The following is a 16,869-nucleotide window of genomic DNA, read 5'->3' as shown; positions in this document are numbered from 1 at the left end:
AAAAGTCGTATAATATCATGACTGATGGATCGCTTCTTTCTATGACAAAATGTACCATCGTGGGCCTATATCAGTTTGGTTATTGCATATCTCACCACGCAGCTGCCACTCAGGACTGATGGAATGTTGATGGTCGTGACACATAGCAGTCAATTCTCACGCTCTATATGCTGTACGGAGTATATAGGGCCAGTCCCTGACATAACTACAGAATCATGCAGACTGCGACTTCAGCCACTCCTCGTGGATCTTTTTCTGTCTTTCCCATTCCTTCACCAGCTTCTTCCTTTTGTTCTTCGCAACCTCCTCCCCATCTTTGTCTTTCAGGGGAACACCATTCTCATCCCAAGCAGAGTATTCCGGAGTCTTGAACATCTCCAAGTGACTGAGCTTGGCCTTCTCATTCAGTAGCCGCTGTTTCTCGGCCTGCTCGGCTTCCCGCTTGCGCTTGGCTTCCAGCTTTGCCGACGCAGCCTGTTCCTTCTCTGCACGAGCTTCCTGAAGAGAGCGATCGACAGGGCGAACAAGCGCAGGAGTCGGAGCATCGCGATCTTCAATGTAGATACCCAAGTTCCAGAGATGCGTATCACGCAGCTGATCGCAGAGCGCCAAGAGATCCTTGGAGGCCGCGTTCTTGGAAGCGAGCTCTTTCACGTCCTGTCGGAATTGCTCGGACACCTTCTGGTAGGGGTCAGGGGAGGTTGCATCGACGGTGGCGGGAGGTGATGTCGGAACACTAGTGTCCGCGAGCTGGGAAATCGCAGCGTAGTCGACAGACCCTCCACGAGCCATCTGGCGAATCTGGTCCCGAAGGTTGGACACGGGGTAGATGTATGCTTGGGCGGAAGCAGGGAGGTCAAGGCCGGACCAGCCGACTCGGCTAGGGTCGTTGAGGTCGCCCTCCGCGTCGAGACCGAAGATCGTCACCATCCGCGTCACCCAGCGAGCCAGTTCCAACACGGTCGCGTCAGAAACGTCTTTAGCAATGTTAAATTCTGAGACGAGCTCAGAAATGGCCCGCATAGCGCCCGGTGTGTAGAATGAGTCGCACAAAGCGGCGTGAAGATCCGATTTGGCCTTTTCGAGGGCAGCAAGCAATTGCTTGTCCCCCTCCGTGTTTGTGGCAGAAGACGAGTTGCCGGTTGCTTGGTTTCTCGCGATTTCCTTGCTCTTTAGGAAGAAGTTGTTCAGCTTTCCTTCCCAGGACGTCGTCGTCTTCAGTAAATCTTCAGTGACTTCGACACCGGCTTCCCACGGGCCGAGGAGGAAGCAAATGCGAAGAGAGCGCGAAGTCCACTGACCCTGGGACAGAGCAGCCCGTATCGTGGTGAAGTTCTTAAGACTCTTGCTCATTTTCATGCCCTGGATGCTGAGATGACCCGTGTGGATGAAGTAGTTTACCCACTGTACGCGGGGGCCCGTGGACCAGTATGCCTCGGACTGAGCCAGCTCGTTGTCGTGGTGGGGGAATCGAAGGTCCGCTCCTCCAGAGTGGATATCGATCGCCTTTCCAAGCACGTCGGACGCCATGACGGAGCACTCAATGTGCCAACCCGGGCGACCAGGAGCCCATGGACTGGGCCACGAAGGCTCGCCGGGCTTACTGGCTTTCCACAGTGCAAAGTCGCTTTCGCTCCGCTTGACGGTGGTTTTGTTAGTTAACGATCCTTCGCCATCCGCCAGCAGGCTCTTATCGTTCCGGTTCCACGGTTCCAGGCGAGCATAGTTATGCCCGGCCTTCTCGAACGCCTCAATGTCAAAGTAAACAGAACCATCGGGAGTCGCGTAGGCAAAGCCGCTGGCAATAACCTTTTCAATGAAGCTAACGACCTGCGGAACATATTCCGTAACACGCGTCAGAACATCAGGATACAGAACATTCAGCGAGTTCATATCCTCAAAGAACCGCTTTTCGAATTTCTCGGTAAGCCTCGTGAAGATGCTGTGGTCGTTGGAGTCGATACTGGAGCCGTGTAGAGAATCGAGGTACGGCAGCAGAACATCCTCCGTTTTGCCATAAAACTCAGACAACTTTCCGGGGGCCTGTAGGGCTTCCGCAGCGGACGCAACAGTTCGCAGATGAACCTTAAGCTTGGCTTCCGTGTCCCCTGGAGGCGCGTCACCCTCCAATGCCTTGCCCTCGAATATCCTCTTATACGCCTTGTCCGACTCGGCCGCGTAGGTTTCTGGCGTGACATCCGCGGACAAGAGGGGCAGGTTCTTTTTGATGTAGAATTCCACGGCCGCCTTCGTTTCCGCAAGAACTGGCTCAGGAACCGGGCCGTCCAGGGATCCCGACTGTTTTTGTTTGAACTGCTCCAGCAGGTACTGCTGGCGACCACGAAGGATGATTTTGTCGTCAATATCCGTGATGTTCATGACATATTTCACCTGGTACCCGAAGTAGTCCTTCAGGATTCGGCGCAGAATATCCGTAGACACATAGTTCCGGGCGTGGCCCATGTGGGCGTCGTCGTAGACTGTCGGACCGCAGGTGTACCATGTCGTGGCTTTTCCCTCGGGGTCAATCGGAACGTAGTCATCCTTTCTGCGCGTCAAGCTGTTGTAGATCTTCAGCGGGGGAAGCTGGACGTTTGGACGCCGCTGCGGGGGGATCCACGGTGGTTGTTCGCGAGTTGTAGAAGCCATTCTGAATCTGGGGGGAGAAGTCAGCGGGGAAGAATCGTTGAGAGAAAATCGCTCATCCTGACCGAGTGATAGGCACGCGACACCCGGAAAATTGCCAACGAACAGCCCTACAGATCATCAGGAGGGGTTGGCGGCTTTTTTGAAGCCAAATCACTGACTCACTTCATCGGTGGGATGGGTCACGTGTATCGCCCAACACGGCAGGCGGTCGCTCATTTTCCAACAAGCAATTCTCTCATCTTCCTTTGCAGATATGTTCAACTAGTCTAGGTACGCCTCTATGGTGTAGATGTTCTTGTCTGAGGTGTGTTGTATTCTCCTTGGCTCTTTCTCTTCAAAGTCAGCACAGTGACTCAGCATCGAATACTACTAGTCATTCTGCTGCTGGTCCTCTGCGTCCATCTATATATATTCACGAACGGATGTATGTTGTCGCAGAACTGTGTTCTCAATGACAATGCGAGTATTCAATACCGGAAAACTATGATGATTTATTTCAAGGGTCTTATACAGACAATCTGCCCGTAGGATATCCATTGCACAGCTCCGGGCTTTCTTATTTCCCTTGACTCTGTTCGTTGCCGTTCATTCGGGAGATTACTCGATTAGGAGATGATCCTTGGTTCCGCGACTACACTTATTGCCCACGGCTGCCCAGTTGATGTAATGGCACAGGTCTTTATATAATTAAACCGACGCCTGTGGTTGTATTTCTACAAAATATAAACACAAGTATCTGTTAAGTTGCCTCCTGACATTCACCCAGCATAATCACATTCGGTCGCTTCTCGTTTGGTGCTAGCATCAATTCAGATCTTGAACGACCTCGTATACATGACTGATGGTGACGAAAGGCATGTCTGCTATCCAAAAGGTTCGATTCACCCCGATTGCCGACGGTGCACCTGCATTTCAGTTGACCATGCAATGCGCATAGGCAGTTATCATCGGCGGCGGCCCAGCTGGACTCGCAGCGGCGATCCGACTTAAAGCACATAATGGCATTGACACAACCGTCTACGAGATCCGGCCGGAACCAACCACTCTAGGCGGCGCGGTGAACATTCCTTCCAACGGCCTACGCCTTTTTCATCAGCTGGGGCTGTATGAGAAGCTCTCTGCCCGAGGGTCCTCCACGTCGCAGCTCACTGTGCACTCTCTGCAGGGCACTGTTCTGGTGGATTTTGACATGGCGGGCTGGAGCCGCACAAAAGTAGGGTTTGGTTTCATGCGCATCTTACGGACCGACCTTATGGACGTACTTTTGGAAGCGACTCGGCAGCAGAACATCCCGGTTCACTTCGGCAAATGTATGCAACTCATCACCGAGGATGAGAATGGAGTGAAGGTCACCTTCTCTGATGGTACCACTGTGTCCTGTGACATACTACTTGGCTGTGATGGTATCCACTCTGCCGTCCGCTCGCTGCATGTCGATCCAGCAGCAAAGCCGGTCTACTCGGGCATCTCCAATATGTTCACAATCCTGCCGACGTCACGTCTCTCGAGTGGCAACGGAGCAATCCCTCCCGCTCTGCACGCCACGTTGACCCCGGAGGGAATGCTGGGAGTCATGCCCTGTACCGCCTCTGGGGACCGTTTATACTGGTTCTATTCGCGCGAGGTCCCAGTACCGGACGGGGAAACCGATCGCGAAGGCTGGGAAGAGTTCGGCGAGAAAGCAGTCAAGGGATTCAAGGAAAATACACTGGAGGTCATTCGGAGCGGGCATGGAGGCTGGTCGGAACAACTGCGCGAGATTATCTCCAAAACCGATACTATCAAGTTCTACCCCATATACAAGATGCCGACAGCTGCGACCTGGTCCACAAAACGCTGCTTGCTCATGGGCGATGCAGCGCACGCGATGCAGCCCCATGCAGGACAAGGCACGTCGATGGCCTTAGAGGACGTCTTTCTGCTTTCGCGACTGCTGGAAGACTCCACGCGTCCACTGCCGGAGCTATTCCGGGACTACGAAACCATTCGCAGACCGCGGGTCGAGGCCATCACCCTCCAATCGAGTGAAAATGGAGAAATACGGAAAAATGTCAGTCCCATTGGGCTCCGGATTAAAGAAACTGTTATTGGGCTAGGGTTCTGGCTATACAAAACTGCGGGACTGCAGAAATGGGGAATCGGGATGCAGCAGAAGGATTTCGTCTACGACATCATGGCGGAGCCTCTTCCGCCAAGGGGCGTTGATCAATGAAGGCATTATGGGCTCTGTGCCAGTTTTATACATAGTGACCCTCAGCTACCCTGTGCGTCAGCGTCAGCGTCAACGTCAGGGATAACCTGACTTAAGAGGATAAACGAACCAGACACTTGTAACGATAACATATATCCAAACTCATCATTATAAGTGAGGCTACCGTGAATCGCTAGTAGACAGGCTTCGGTGGCTATGGGTCAGTTTCCGTAGAACATATCTGCTGAATCGGTTACAGACCTCGCCCAAAACTGTTGTATAACAGAGATTAATTGTACATCCAAGTGTAATATTGAGGTTCTTTCCTCGCTCACATGTTGCATTGGGCTATAACCTGCGCCGTAGTCTAGATGATTCGGAGACGTTGCCTCACTGCATGTAAATTTTATGACCAGCATGATGAGGATTCATATATATGCACTTAGATATCTCATTATGTTCTAGGAACACGGGGGAAAAGCAAAAAGCCCTCATTGACCACAGGAACCAAGAATTACCATGAACAATGAAAATGCTGCGAACGAAACCTGTCTGGTTATCTTCTCTGATATTTCCATAGAGGATCAATCCTGCGTTGGAGCTCTATGCCGCACAGCTGGGTGCATTATGACTCAGTCGCACTTCCGGTCAACAAAAGTATAGACCAGTCTTCCCATTCGGTGGTTGCCCTTGGTGTCCGACATCACCAGGCGACGGACATAGCGACGCTGCCCGTCGATGATTTCAAAACCCCAGACCTTTGCACAATAGTCAGAACCAACGAAACCTGCGTTTATTCGAATATGGCGACACTTTACCTGTTCTGCGATCCACTTCGGTTCCTGGCTACGGATTACCACCTCCATCCAGAGCCCGTCTTTTCCACCTTCAAGAGGCTCCGTTGCCTGAGCTTTCTCGACAAGGAAGCCATCATAAGGCATGCAGGCCTCATCGATCTCCGCTCGCAGGAATTTCTCAATATTGGGATCATTTATCTCCGTCCGAGTCTGCACACACGGGACCGGTCTTCCTGTTTGGTTTGTGGTGCTGCCGATAAACCGGGACTGAACGATTGTTTTCCCAAAGATGTGATCTTCCTGGGGGTACTCCTGCCAGTCCAAGTAGCGGTGTTCGGTCGTGCCACCCAAATTGACATTGGCTGCCTGGCTGATAGCAATTTGATGAATTGTGTCGCCGGTGCTGGGACTGGGACCCTCGAATTGTCTCATTTTAACGGTGACTTCCGTCATCCCAATGGCTTTCCGCACGACCCAGTTGATTCCTTGCTATGAACAATGTCAGTAGGTGAAGACACCTGTCTTGTTGCACTAGATACCAATGAAAGCAGCGGATCGGAGTCGGTCGAGAGTTTTTTGTCCTGGAGGTTCCAACAACGTTAGTATGCAACGGTCAAGCGAAGCATTGTAGGCAATTAAGAATAGTTCCTGTCACCCACCAGCATCCATGTTCCGGTGAGGTTTTCGATCGAAATGTCACTCGGGGCGGCCATGTTGGTAATGTTGCGTTTAGAAGACGAAGAGTATCTGGTTCATCAACAATGCTTGAGGGAGATTCCAGTTAAAATTGTAGTGCTGGTTATGTCAAACCGCGCGAACAATTGGATGGATCTCTGGGTCAATTTATATTACCCAACCCATCGATGGTCCGCTTCACGGCCATGATCATCCTTCAAACCAAGATACTCGGCAGAGTCATAACTCGAGAGATAGACAGAAAAGGGAGCTTTGCCGCTCAGCATGACGGTGTCGGGTAAACGATGTTCGGTTGATTTCCCAGAAGGGTATTCCGCCGTATATCGTCAATTCCCGGATACCTCATTTCAATATCCACGTGCCAGACGCAATCGGCCGCACTTTCTCTTGCATTCAATATATAAGTATAACTGGCAGTATTCGCTGGTATGTCAACTTTATCTTTCATCCCGAACTGGGAAGCAGGCTCATCCACGCAATCTGTTTAACTGAGCCGACGGAAGCGCATACGGAACAAGGAATGGAGAACAAGCCATCTCGGGTTCTTCTGAAAGGAGGAACACTACTCCTACATGAGGAAAATGATCGAGTCGTTCCAACAAGATCCGACTTGCTGATTCAAGACGACCGCATCGTCCAAATCAACAGTGACATTGATCCTCCTGTCGGGACCAAGATAATTGACTGTACAAATGCTTTGGTTTCTCCTGGTTTTATCGACACCCACAGACACTTATGGCAATCGCAACAGAAAGGCCTTCACTGTGACCAAATTTTGCTTGATTACTTTCATTCTGGTACGATTGAATCCCAGGCGCCTGTTTCTTGCCTCTGACGAACAAACAGGAAATCTTGCGAGTTCGCACTATGCGCCGAAGGATGTTTTCTGCGGTGTTCTGAGTAGCTGCATGGAGGCGATCGATGCTGGAACAACTACTGTTGTTGATCACGCGCATGTCAATTACTCCTCCCAGCATAGTAAGGCCTCGTTCCCCGTATCTCCCTCGCGCTTGGCGATATACGCCTCGTGGTACTGACCCTGCTCAGACAAAGAAGCAATCCGTGGGCAAATTGCCTCAGGGATCAGATCAGTCTTCTGTTATTGCGTGCATCCGCGCGTCACCACTTGGCAGCCAGAACTCAAGCTCGACCATCAAATAAGTCTGGATGCAGACATGGACGAGTTCAGAAAACTAGCCAAGGAAAAGCCTTTTGGACAGAATGGAAGGGTCAGACTCGGATTCGCAATGGACACGATGTTTGTGCCACCAAAAGTGTTGAAAACTGCTTTTGACGAAGCACGTAAACACGGCGCCCACTTGATCACATCTCATGCGACTCAAGTTAGCATGATGGACAGTGAGTTTTTCTACTTATCCTTGTTCTTCCTTTCTCCTATCCTCCCTATACGATCCGCAATGTGGCTACTCGTACATCTCACTAATTCGCTCTTTCCAAGACATGCCCTCCGCAGTGGCCGTGCTGAATAACAACGCACTTCTGGGCCCTGACGTCCTGTTGTCTCATGGCAATAACATCACGCCCGAGGAGCTGCGTTGGGTCGAAACAGCAGGCGCCCATTTCTCCAGCACTCCCTTGTCAGAACTACAAATGGGCCACGGCCACCCTATCTGCCTGAAGGCAGATTTTCTCCCACTCTCTTCTATCGGGACAGACTCTAACAGTATCTGTACCTCGTCCATTCCTGCGCAAGCAAGCACAGCTCTACAGGCTACACGTGCGCGCCAGATGGCGGAGAGTATGAAGAATGGTACTTGGGATGGCACCATAGGGCCGACGGTGGAGGATGCATTCAATCTCGCGACTCTGCTCGGAGCACGAGCCATCGGCCTTGGAAACGAGATTGGGAGTCTCGAAGTGGGAAAGAAGGCGGACATTGTGATATTCCAAGGTCAAAGTCCGACTATGATCCCCGCCGGTGAACGTCATCCTATCGCGGCGATTATCCTCCACAGCTCCGTTCGGGACGTCCAGACAGTCATCGTTGACGGTATAGTACGGAAGGAGAACGGCTCACTATGCCAGATTAGTGTTCCTGCTGATATTGCATCGAATTCTGGAACTTGTCATTCCGGAGAGGAGGCTCTTGAGTGGAAGGATGTGGCGAAGCTTCTGAGAGACAGCCAGTCGAGATTGGAGGAAGTCAAATCAACGGTTTGCGATGAGGATGCAGCACGGAATGGATTGATCAGATCATTTTTGGACGCAATGGCACAGGCAAGCAATGCGTAATGATATTTTGATGCATTCTAGGAGGCGCAAATTATTATATCTGATCTAATTTGATAATTGGACTGACAATCTGACTTAATCTGGGTTTCTGAAGCGGCGAATCCTAGAGTCTCAATCCTCCACTATTATCTATATCCATGCATGAGAGATAAAAAGTGTAAATATCCGCGGCTTACGACTATGCTACGAGCGATTCTGTTGAGGCTTACACACTTCGCGGAACACCACTGCGATGCCAGTAATGGTCTATCTTTATTGCGCATCCGTGATTGTTCCGCACCTGTAAGATTCATGCATGACTTCAATCATGTCCCATGGAGGTCCTTAGGCTCCAGAGTATCTCCCAAGTGAGTGTTGTCGGCTGGAATCGAGCAAATGCCATGGTCTAGGACATCCGGGCGTACGTTAATCGGCCCAGCGCTCGGATTGAGTCCGCTTTCGGAAACTTACCGTGATTCGTTTTCAAGTGTTATCTGATGCGCCTGGAAGGATGAATAAAATAGCGAAATTTCTGCCAGGGGCTTGTTCGATCCTCGTGTGACTACTGTGACGTTGGCTGGCGACGAGCTAATACATCCTTGTAGATATTCCGGGGTTCTCCGCACGGGATGACAATCCCCGGCCAACACTTGAATAGATACGCCTTTTGTCTCAAGAAGGAAATAAAACGCATAAATAAGATATTTAAAATCTGCTAATAGCTGATCCTTACGGTTTACCATGCCTCCGCCTTCTCGCATACTGTATACTCACACCCTTGCTTAATTTGTTCAATATGACCACCGAAGGAGTTTTTGTCGATGTCGTGGGACTATCCTATCAGTGTGGAAACACCAAAGGAACTACGTCGGAGGATTTCATTTATAAATATGACCCGGGAGCAAAAGTGACTTTCTCTATTGGTGACCTTGTCCTGGGTCACTGTGAGGGACGGGCCACTACGACTATTTCCAATTTAGTCCCGGATGCCTCAATTTATGATCACAGGACGGTGAATCGAGCACGGCTACTGTTCAGTCTGTCTACTGGGCAAGGTTTTGAAGTCCCAATCCGCATTAACACTCACGTAAGACATGAGACTTTATTAGGATTCCATGTCCCATGGAATATATGATCGCTCTACTAACACATTTTGTCCAGGTTGAGGCTGTGATAAACCAGCACAAGGACGACATCAACCTGGACTCTGACAACCTCAGTGACCTAGATCGCCCTCTCAACCGAATTTGCGATATACTAAGCCTTCGTCCTAAGTCCGTTTACCATACCCGAAACCATCTTCGTCGCGAGGCGGCAGGATTCAAGGTCCTGAGAGACCTGCAAATAGAATCTCCAGATGGGGGGTATGTTGCGGCCGATGTATACCTTCCCTTGCAGCTCAAGGGACGATTCCCGGTTCTTGTCAGTTGCACTCTATATGGACGGCGTGTCCCCTGGGGAGGTCCAGACTTGAACGACGACGAGGACGTGTTGGCTTTTGAGCGTGCAGAGGATGAATGGCATTCTACAGAGGCGGGCACAGAGCTCCACTTACCTGATAGGGGACCGTGGTCGGAATACTTCAGGACACAACGAGGGTTTGAAAACCTCGCGACCTTCAACACCTTCTCCTACGTTCCCAAGGGCTATGCTATGGTGAGGATGGAACCCAAGGGTGTATCAGAGACGCCCGGTAAAAGATGGGAACCTGGTCAACTTGCTGGTGACTTCTATACTGTCTGCGAGTGGTGCGCTGATCAACCATGGAGCAACGGAAACGTCGCCCTCGTTGGCAGCTCTTATGGAGCCAACACACAGTGGGCCGTGGCAGGCCTGAAGCCAAAGGGTTTGAAGTGCTTCGTCCCATATGGAAGTAAGTACCTTTCTCCGCCGGGTATCTGGCGCCGATGGAGAACAACAGCTAAACAGACGACTGGCAGCTGATCTTGATTCCTATCGCGACGCGGCATACATTGGAGGTGTCCCCGCGACACGTTACCTTGAGAACTGGTTTGCTCGTGTTAGAGGGGTGTCTCCAAAATGGCAGGATCACTTGGACGTGGAAAGCCTGATGAAAAGTAATCCTACATATAATCATCTTTGGGCAATGATGGAATCCAAACCAGAAACTACGGTCGACATTCCTTGCTTCCTTGGCGCCTCCCAAATATTCATGATCCATGGACGCGGCGCCTACGAAGCATGGATGGCGCGTCGCCCTGATAATACCCATCTCCAGCTGGTTGATTCGGACTACTACTCGTGGCCGAATCGGGAAGCGGCTGGGAAGATTCTGGAATTTCTGAACCACCATCTCAAGACGGAAGGCTGCTTTGCGCCGGAGCGAGTTGGAATCCAGATGCGCCTGGGAAATCAGAAGTGGTACTGGCGCAAGGAGGCGAATTGGCCGGTCCCAGGTACGGAGTATATCAAGTGGCATCTCCATCCTGACGGAACTCTGGCAACCACTCCGCCAGCTTCGGAGACCCCGGAAAAGCGACTTTCTTATCCCGCCAGAACAGCCTCTGCAGGGGATGCCGGATTCAGCTTTCAATCGTCACCCATGGAAGAAGACGTCGAGATGGCAGGTCATTTTGCTGCCACGCTGTGCATTTCGTCGACGGCTCCAGATGCAGACGTTGTCGTCCTTGTCTGGGCTATTGATGAACATGACAATGCTGTTGCTTATGGGGCAAGCCATACTGAGCCGGAGCCACTAGCAAAGGGCTTTCTGCGCGTCAGCCATCGGAAGACCGACCCAGAACGGTCTCTTCCCTGGAGACCCTGGCACACACACCTGGAGAGCGACCTGATGCCGCTCCAGGGGCCGGAAGAAGTCGTGGAAATCACGGTGGAAATATTGCCTGCTGCGGCTCGTCTTCGGAAGGGCTGGAGTCTTCGCGTGGATGTATGCCCATCCGAGGATCAGCCAAACATTCCTGGTTACGAAGCCCCGTCAATGAGGCTCTGGTACGGCGAGACTCAGAGTCTAGGGGTTCTTGACACCCTTCATGTCGGTGGCGGTCGAGCCAATTTTTTGATGTGCCCAGTTGTACCACGCAGCGAGGACTATCCTCGGTGTATAACTTAGATCCGGCTATCGTTTGGAGCGGGTGAGGAATCGCTATGTTGATAATGGTTTGTACTAAGAAAAACTGTTCAATACTGCTGAAATCCTCGACTGTGCTTTGATGACACAATGGTGTTTCCTGTAGAGCTTTGTAGGACGTACTCTTGGTGGAGCAGGAGGCAGACGTAGAAATAGTTGGTCTGGCGTATCGTCCTACAAAAACGACCAATAGTCCACCGATATGTGGGCACACTAATGGAGCCCTATATAATCCATCTCTATGGCGACATACTGCGTACAAACAATCGTGTTGTAGCTTGCTTCGACAATAGTTCGTACGACAATAGAAGAATGGTTGCATTCGGCAACTATCGTCACAAGTACGCTAGTCCAAATTAGGAGATATTCCGGTCCAATAGGACATGGCATTTGCGACCGCCACCCCATCTTATGTAATCAGTTCTGAGTTGGGAGTTAACTTAGTACTAGTACATTTATTCACCCACCTTTGTCTTCCTGGGTTCTTTCTTTTTCATGTGTGGTGTCAGACAGGCGCACTCAATGTTTCCGCATGGCTGATGGCGTTACCCCGATGCACGGGCAACAGCCGGTGAGGTGGGTGCCAGAACAAGGCTCGAGGGCGAGGGTATGCGATCGATGTACCGAGTAAGTGGACAAGGAGAAGACCACCCGTCGTGGAGAAAAGACTAACATGAACAAGGAAGAAAATCAAATGTATCTACTAAGCTACCGATAACATCCTGAACTGTCTCTAACTCTGAACACTAGGTGACATGAATCGGCCGAGATGCTCTGCTTGTGACCGATCCAAGCAGACCTGTACCTTTAGTCGCACTCGTAAGAGACCCGGCCCGCCCAAAGGAGCCCAGAAACAATCAAATGGTCTGTCGGAACCTGGCTGCTTCAATGGTCAGTTGCTCCTGGATTGAATTCTGTGAATATATGGCTAATAAGGTACTTAGAGAGCTCATCTGCTCCTTTTCGTCACACTCCCATGGCGCCTATCTCCCCGCCATTGCTCGATAGCCACAATTCTTCGAGCTTTCCAGATTTACCCACGCACGCAGCACGAACAGATTTCTTGGGCACTCCGGAATCTTTGGACCTCCATTGCTCGGTGTTGCATTCCAAGACCCGGAACGATCTGTAAGTTGCAGCTGGCGCACCGATGAGGTTTCTCTAACAATAAGGTCAGTGCTGAATTCTTTACTGGCACTGTGAACGTCTGCTTTCCTCTATTTCAACCTCATACAATTTCAAAGGCACTGGAGATTGAGCATTTTCACCACCTACCGTTGGTCATCTACGGCATATCGGCGGGACTGATCGGAAACCCTAATATGCGGGCGGAAGCCGAAGTCGACAACGAGTTGCGGCAGTGGGTTCACACACAGCAAATAACAGCCGAGAGCATCATCGATCCAAAGGCTCTGTACGAATGGCAAACTGCTTGTCTGCTGGCATGGTATGGATTCCATCAGCGGCTTGGCACCGAAGACGAAACGCACCTCGTCATCACCAGTTTGACCCGCAAAGCATACCACTTTGGCCTACACCAGATCGATAGCCCTGAAAACCGAGACTGCTATGGCTGGGACCTCCTGGATGAGCCCAGCCTGGAAGACTGGCGTCGTGTGTGGTGGTGCGTCTACGTTCTCGATTCGTATTCTAGCTTTTCGACAGCAACCCCGACGCAAGTGGAGACCGAGAGTATCCAGACAGCACTCCCCCTTGACCCGGCAGCGATAAAGGGGACGCACTCTCAAACTGAGAGAATTTTTCTCCCGGCTAGTCTGGAGGGTCTGCCCGCCGTTACGCAAAGTATTGGGAACGGTCTCGCAGACAAGGGCTTTGCTCTGCATATGGCTGTGAACACCCTCTTGAAAGCAGCGGTAGCAGTTCATCGGCTCAGCAAGCAGAGCTCGGGCGCCTATATCTCCGGACGAATATCTGCATTGAGGGATCACCTCTCAGCCCTACAATTAACTCTGCCACACTACTACATGCAACCGACCCCAGACATGATCGGTGGCGAACTACCGTCTGCATTCAACACACGCCTTCAGACTCAGCTCAAAGTCCACAGCATTCGAATCATGCTCGGACTTTGCGACATGCGAATGGATAGGAGCCGCTTGTTCTCCAGGTGGCAGGAAAACTTGGAAATTTGCTATCGCATGTTCGAGGTGATCCAGCACTGGGACTCGCAGTCCAGTCTTACCGTCGACCCGGCCATCTGTTTCATCGTCGCGTCATTGCTCGTAATGTTGCATCTTCATACCCATTCAAGCGCAAACTCCAATGCGGCGTTACTTGCGCAACTCACACGGCGGAAACAGGTGGTCCGTCTGTTCCTGCAGAACTACGCCTCGTCCTGGAGATTACCCCGGTTCCTTCTTGGTAAGTTTTACCACGCTCACGGATTTTTCTGCCCGTTCTTACATGATGCTGTCTAGACTGCTGCGACGCGTTTATGCACAAAGTGTCGGGCCCCCTGAGTGCAGATGATATCGTTCGCATTTCGGACCACTTCCAGGGCCCGTTGCATCGGAAATGGCTCAGCTTCCTGTCCCCCAGCCCGGAAACCCCGGACTTTCTGGACTTTGACAACCTGATACATTTCGATTTGGATGCATCAATTGAGGATTATTTTTCGTTTCACGAAAGCGAACCGATACCAACCTTTGACTCTAGTCCAACGACAACCGGAATGTGTGAACGAAAGTGAGGGTCTTGTGCTCGTCGGAAACCAGAAGATTTCCGAAGCAAACATTCAATCATGTAATGTGCCAGAGTTGGAAGGTTCCAGTTACAACAAATACATGGGACATTGTTGTCCTCTCAAACCTCCCACCTCCAACTCTTCCACCGACTCCCGCGGACGTATTGGTGACACTTGATCCTCTGAGGGCTCACAGGTCCTCAAGTAGCGCAGGAGCCTCACAGTTGTCATCACGGACGATGCGAAGCTCTAGTTTTTAAAGAATAGCGCGCTTATGAAAAACATGCCAGATCAATGATACGAGTCAAGGGGCGAGGTAGTATGGTGAATTCTTGAGAATATGGGGCAGTCTGAGGTGCGTTGAGATTAGTGAAGTTCTAAATCTGGCCGGTTAGCAGCCTATGAGTTCATATACTACTTTAATTGAGCAGTGACATGATTCACTCTCAAGCCTACACCAATCGCAAGGTTCGTTCCCTTGGGATGTTGGACCTAGTGAAAATATATACGTTCAATATATATTCTAAACTATCCACAGGTGTTCAATCCCAGTTCATTGAATACGAAGCTAGGAAGTTCAGATTCCAGATGTTCGTCTTCTTACCTGCAATGTCGCCCAGAACCCTCCAAGATTTCAGTGAATACCAACGTGTCCCTCAACTTTGCATCGAGTCTGCGCCTCCTCCAAAGTAGTCACTGGATGACAATTCACATGATGTATGGCGTTGGATACAGTCTCACAGTTTAAAAAGACTGCCTACCTATCCTCCCTATCCACTAATCTCCATCTATCCCCCTTCGTTGAATCTATACCACTACCCACCAGGTTACCAAAGAATTACGCCGTATGTACCACTAGAGGCATCGGTAGTTTCCTGTAGCATATCAATCAACCATGACCACCATCGCCATCACCATCACGGTGCGTCCTTTGCTCCCGGGGGTTATGTCGACGACCTCCACGTCATCAAGCGCCCCAGCCATCATGTTGATGACAGACAGCAATGACGATAAAGTTGCATAGACCAACGCAATGCATCATCAGTTGGCAACCAAAGTGCAGTATAAGTTTTCTTACACCCACTCGAAGACTAGCGTAGGCAGCACACCCTACAGTCCTTTTCACCAAGCGAAGTGACCGCCTACATCGATTGCTGTTCAGCACCATAACCACAACAGCAGTGGCTTCTACGTTTTTTTCTTGCTTCCGAGCTTGAATGCGAGGAGAGGTCCCAACTCATCCAACAACTGAGCGACCTCACCAAGGTCGACTACGTGGATAGCGCTACATACGCACTGCTATGGTTAGCAGATCTTGATGCACTCCTCATACTTGTTAGGGCCGTAGATTCGGGATTCAGCCTAGCTGTTAAAAGCCCTCTAAGAAGCGATACTCTGGCTATGCGTGGCCTGAAGATGTGGCTGTCCTGTTCCCAAGCAGAGTCAGCAGCAACCGTTCCAGACGACCCCACCGAGTCCACCGATTCTCCAGTCACAGAGTCCTCAGCTGCCGACGAAAGATCTGCCGCGAGTAGACAGGACAGTGACCAGTGCTGTCACGAAGATAGGCGAACCTGTCCAGGTCTACCACATTTTCCTTTCCTCGCTAGGCCAGACGCCCGAGGAAGTCCAGAGCGACTTTTGCACGGTAGTGTAAATCTTCTGGTCACCCCAGACCATTGCGGCGTGGCAACGCGATCTCACGAAAGTATGTCAGAACCTGTTGACACTCAACACCCTCATGCACGAGCTTTGGGGTAAGGCACGTTTTGCCTTCGAGCCGGCCGAAATTTCGGAGGACCGGAAAACCCTTACGATGAGGTTCTGGTGGCTACCTCTCGGGACATTTTCTAGACGGGGGGTGGGTGTGTGATCGTCCTTCACTGCCCTCCGATCTTAGATCAGGTCCTTGTAATTCGAAATTATGGGATTATGACACGGATGCACCTATCTACTCTAGTCACCTTATTACGCTGACGACCGAAGACCCGGAGACAATGCCTCTCCCATCTTTTGAACTGCTGCACATGCAGTGGACTCTGAATCGGGTGGCCGCTATAGCGGGCGCGGCTAATGTCACGGATGAGGAGTTGAAGGCGATAGAGGAGGATTATTACAAGGATTGGTGAGCAGAGTAGCTTGTATGCTACCCAGAGCTGTATAGGAGGTTCCTATGGTGTCTGATCAGGCGGACAGTCTCCGGGAATATGGACGGAGTACGAAAGGAAGCTGGTGCTACTCAGGGAAGGGTACACTGGTCAGAACAATGCGTATTGGGCATGCTGGCGTTATCGAACCCGAGTCCGAGTATCACCACTGGGGTCCTAACCGAGTTCCGGACTACAAGCCCCATTATGGAATCCCTCCTCTTTCAAGCTGCATATTGCTGTGGTAGATGAGACCGGCGTGCAAGGCAGATGGCAACAACATGTCAGTCAAGTGATGTCGTCCATCTTTCCTGATCAATGACTTGATTTAGCATTGGGCGAGA

General features: G+C 51.0%; 6 protein-coding genes across 6 annotated transcripts; 4 read left to right on the top strand and 2 right to left on the bottom strand.

Moving 5' to 3' along the window:
• Positions 1-213: 213 nt before the first annotated feature.
• Positions 214-2,649, bottom strand: ATEG_08291 (cysteine--tRNA ligase; the record flags this gene model as incomplete). Its single annotated transcript, XM_001216912.1, has 1 exon — positions 214-2,649. One exon carries the CDS (start codon positions 2,647-2,649, stop codon positions 214-216), a length of 2,436 nt encoding a protein of 811 aa, XP_001216912.1.
• Positions 2,650-3,505: 856 nt separating this feature from the next.
• On the top strand, positions 3,506-4,861 carry ATEG_08290 (FAD-dependent oxidoreductase; the record flags this gene model as incomplete). Its single annotated transcript, XM_001216911.1, has 2 exons — positions 3,506-3,523; positions 3,587-4,861. The coding sequence occupies 2 exons, from the start codon at positions 3,506-3,508 to the stop codon at positions 4,859-4,861; spliced, it is 1,293 nt and encodes a 430-aa protein (XP_001216911.1).
• A 611-nt stretch (positions 4,862-5,472) lies between these two features.
• Positions 5,473-6,350, bottom strand: ATEG_08289 (uncharacterized protein; the record flags this gene model as incomplete). The annotated part of the gene is made up of 2 exons (XM_001216910.1): positions 5,473-6,126; positions 6,297-6,350. 2 exons carry the CDS (start codon positions 6,348-6,350, stop codon positions 5,473-5,475), a joined length of 708 nt encoding a protein of 235 aa, XP_001216910.1.
• A 503-nt stretch (positions 6,351-6,853) lies between these two features.
• ATEG_08288 (uncharacterized protein) lies at positions 6,854-8,586 on the top strand (the record flags this gene model as incomplete). Its single annotated transcript, XM_001216909.1, has 4 exons — positions 6,854-7,130; positions 7,180-7,311; positions 7,381-7,692; positions 7,793-8,586. The coding sequence occupies 4 exons, from the start codon at positions 6,854-6,856 to the stop codon at positions 8,584-8,586; spliced, it is 1,515 nt and encodes a 504-aa protein (XP_001216909.1).
• Positions 8,587-9,361: 775 nt separating this feature from the next.
• On the top strand, positions 9,362-11,656 carry ATEG_08287 (uncharacterized protein; the record flags this gene model as incomplete). Its single annotated transcript, XM_001216908.1, has 3 exons — positions 9,362-9,652; positions 9,727-10,438; positions 10,506-11,656. 3 exons carry the CDS (start codon positions 9,362-9,364, stop codon positions 11,654-11,656), a joined length of 2,154 nt encoding a protein of 717 aa, XP_001216908.1.
• A 994-nt stretch (positions 11,657-12,650) lies between these two features.
• ATEG_08286 (fungal specific transcription factor domain-containing protein) lies at positions 12,651-14,384 on the top strand (the record flags this gene model as incomplete). Its single annotated transcript, XM_001216907.1, has 3 exons — positions 12,651-12,802; positions 12,852-14,056; positions 14,113-14,384. The coding sequence occupies 3 exons, from the start codon at positions 12,651-12,653 to the stop codon at positions 14,382-14,384; spliced, it is 1,629 nt and encodes a 542-aa protein (XP_001216907.1).
• Between the last annotated feature and the right edge of the window lie 2,485 nt (positions 14,385-16,869).

The sequence above is a fragment of the Aspergillus terreus genome, genomic scaffold, assembly GCF_000149615.1.
Source record: "Aspergillus terreus NIH2624 scaffold_12 genomic scaffold, whole genome shotgun sequence".
NCBI classification, from domain to species: Eukaryota; Fungi; Ascomycota; class Eurotiomycetes; order Eurotiales; family Aspergillaceae; genus Aspergillus; species Aspergillus terreus.
Note: the sequence above shows the minus strand (reverse complement) of the source record. Positions and strands in the feature narration are given on the sequence as shown.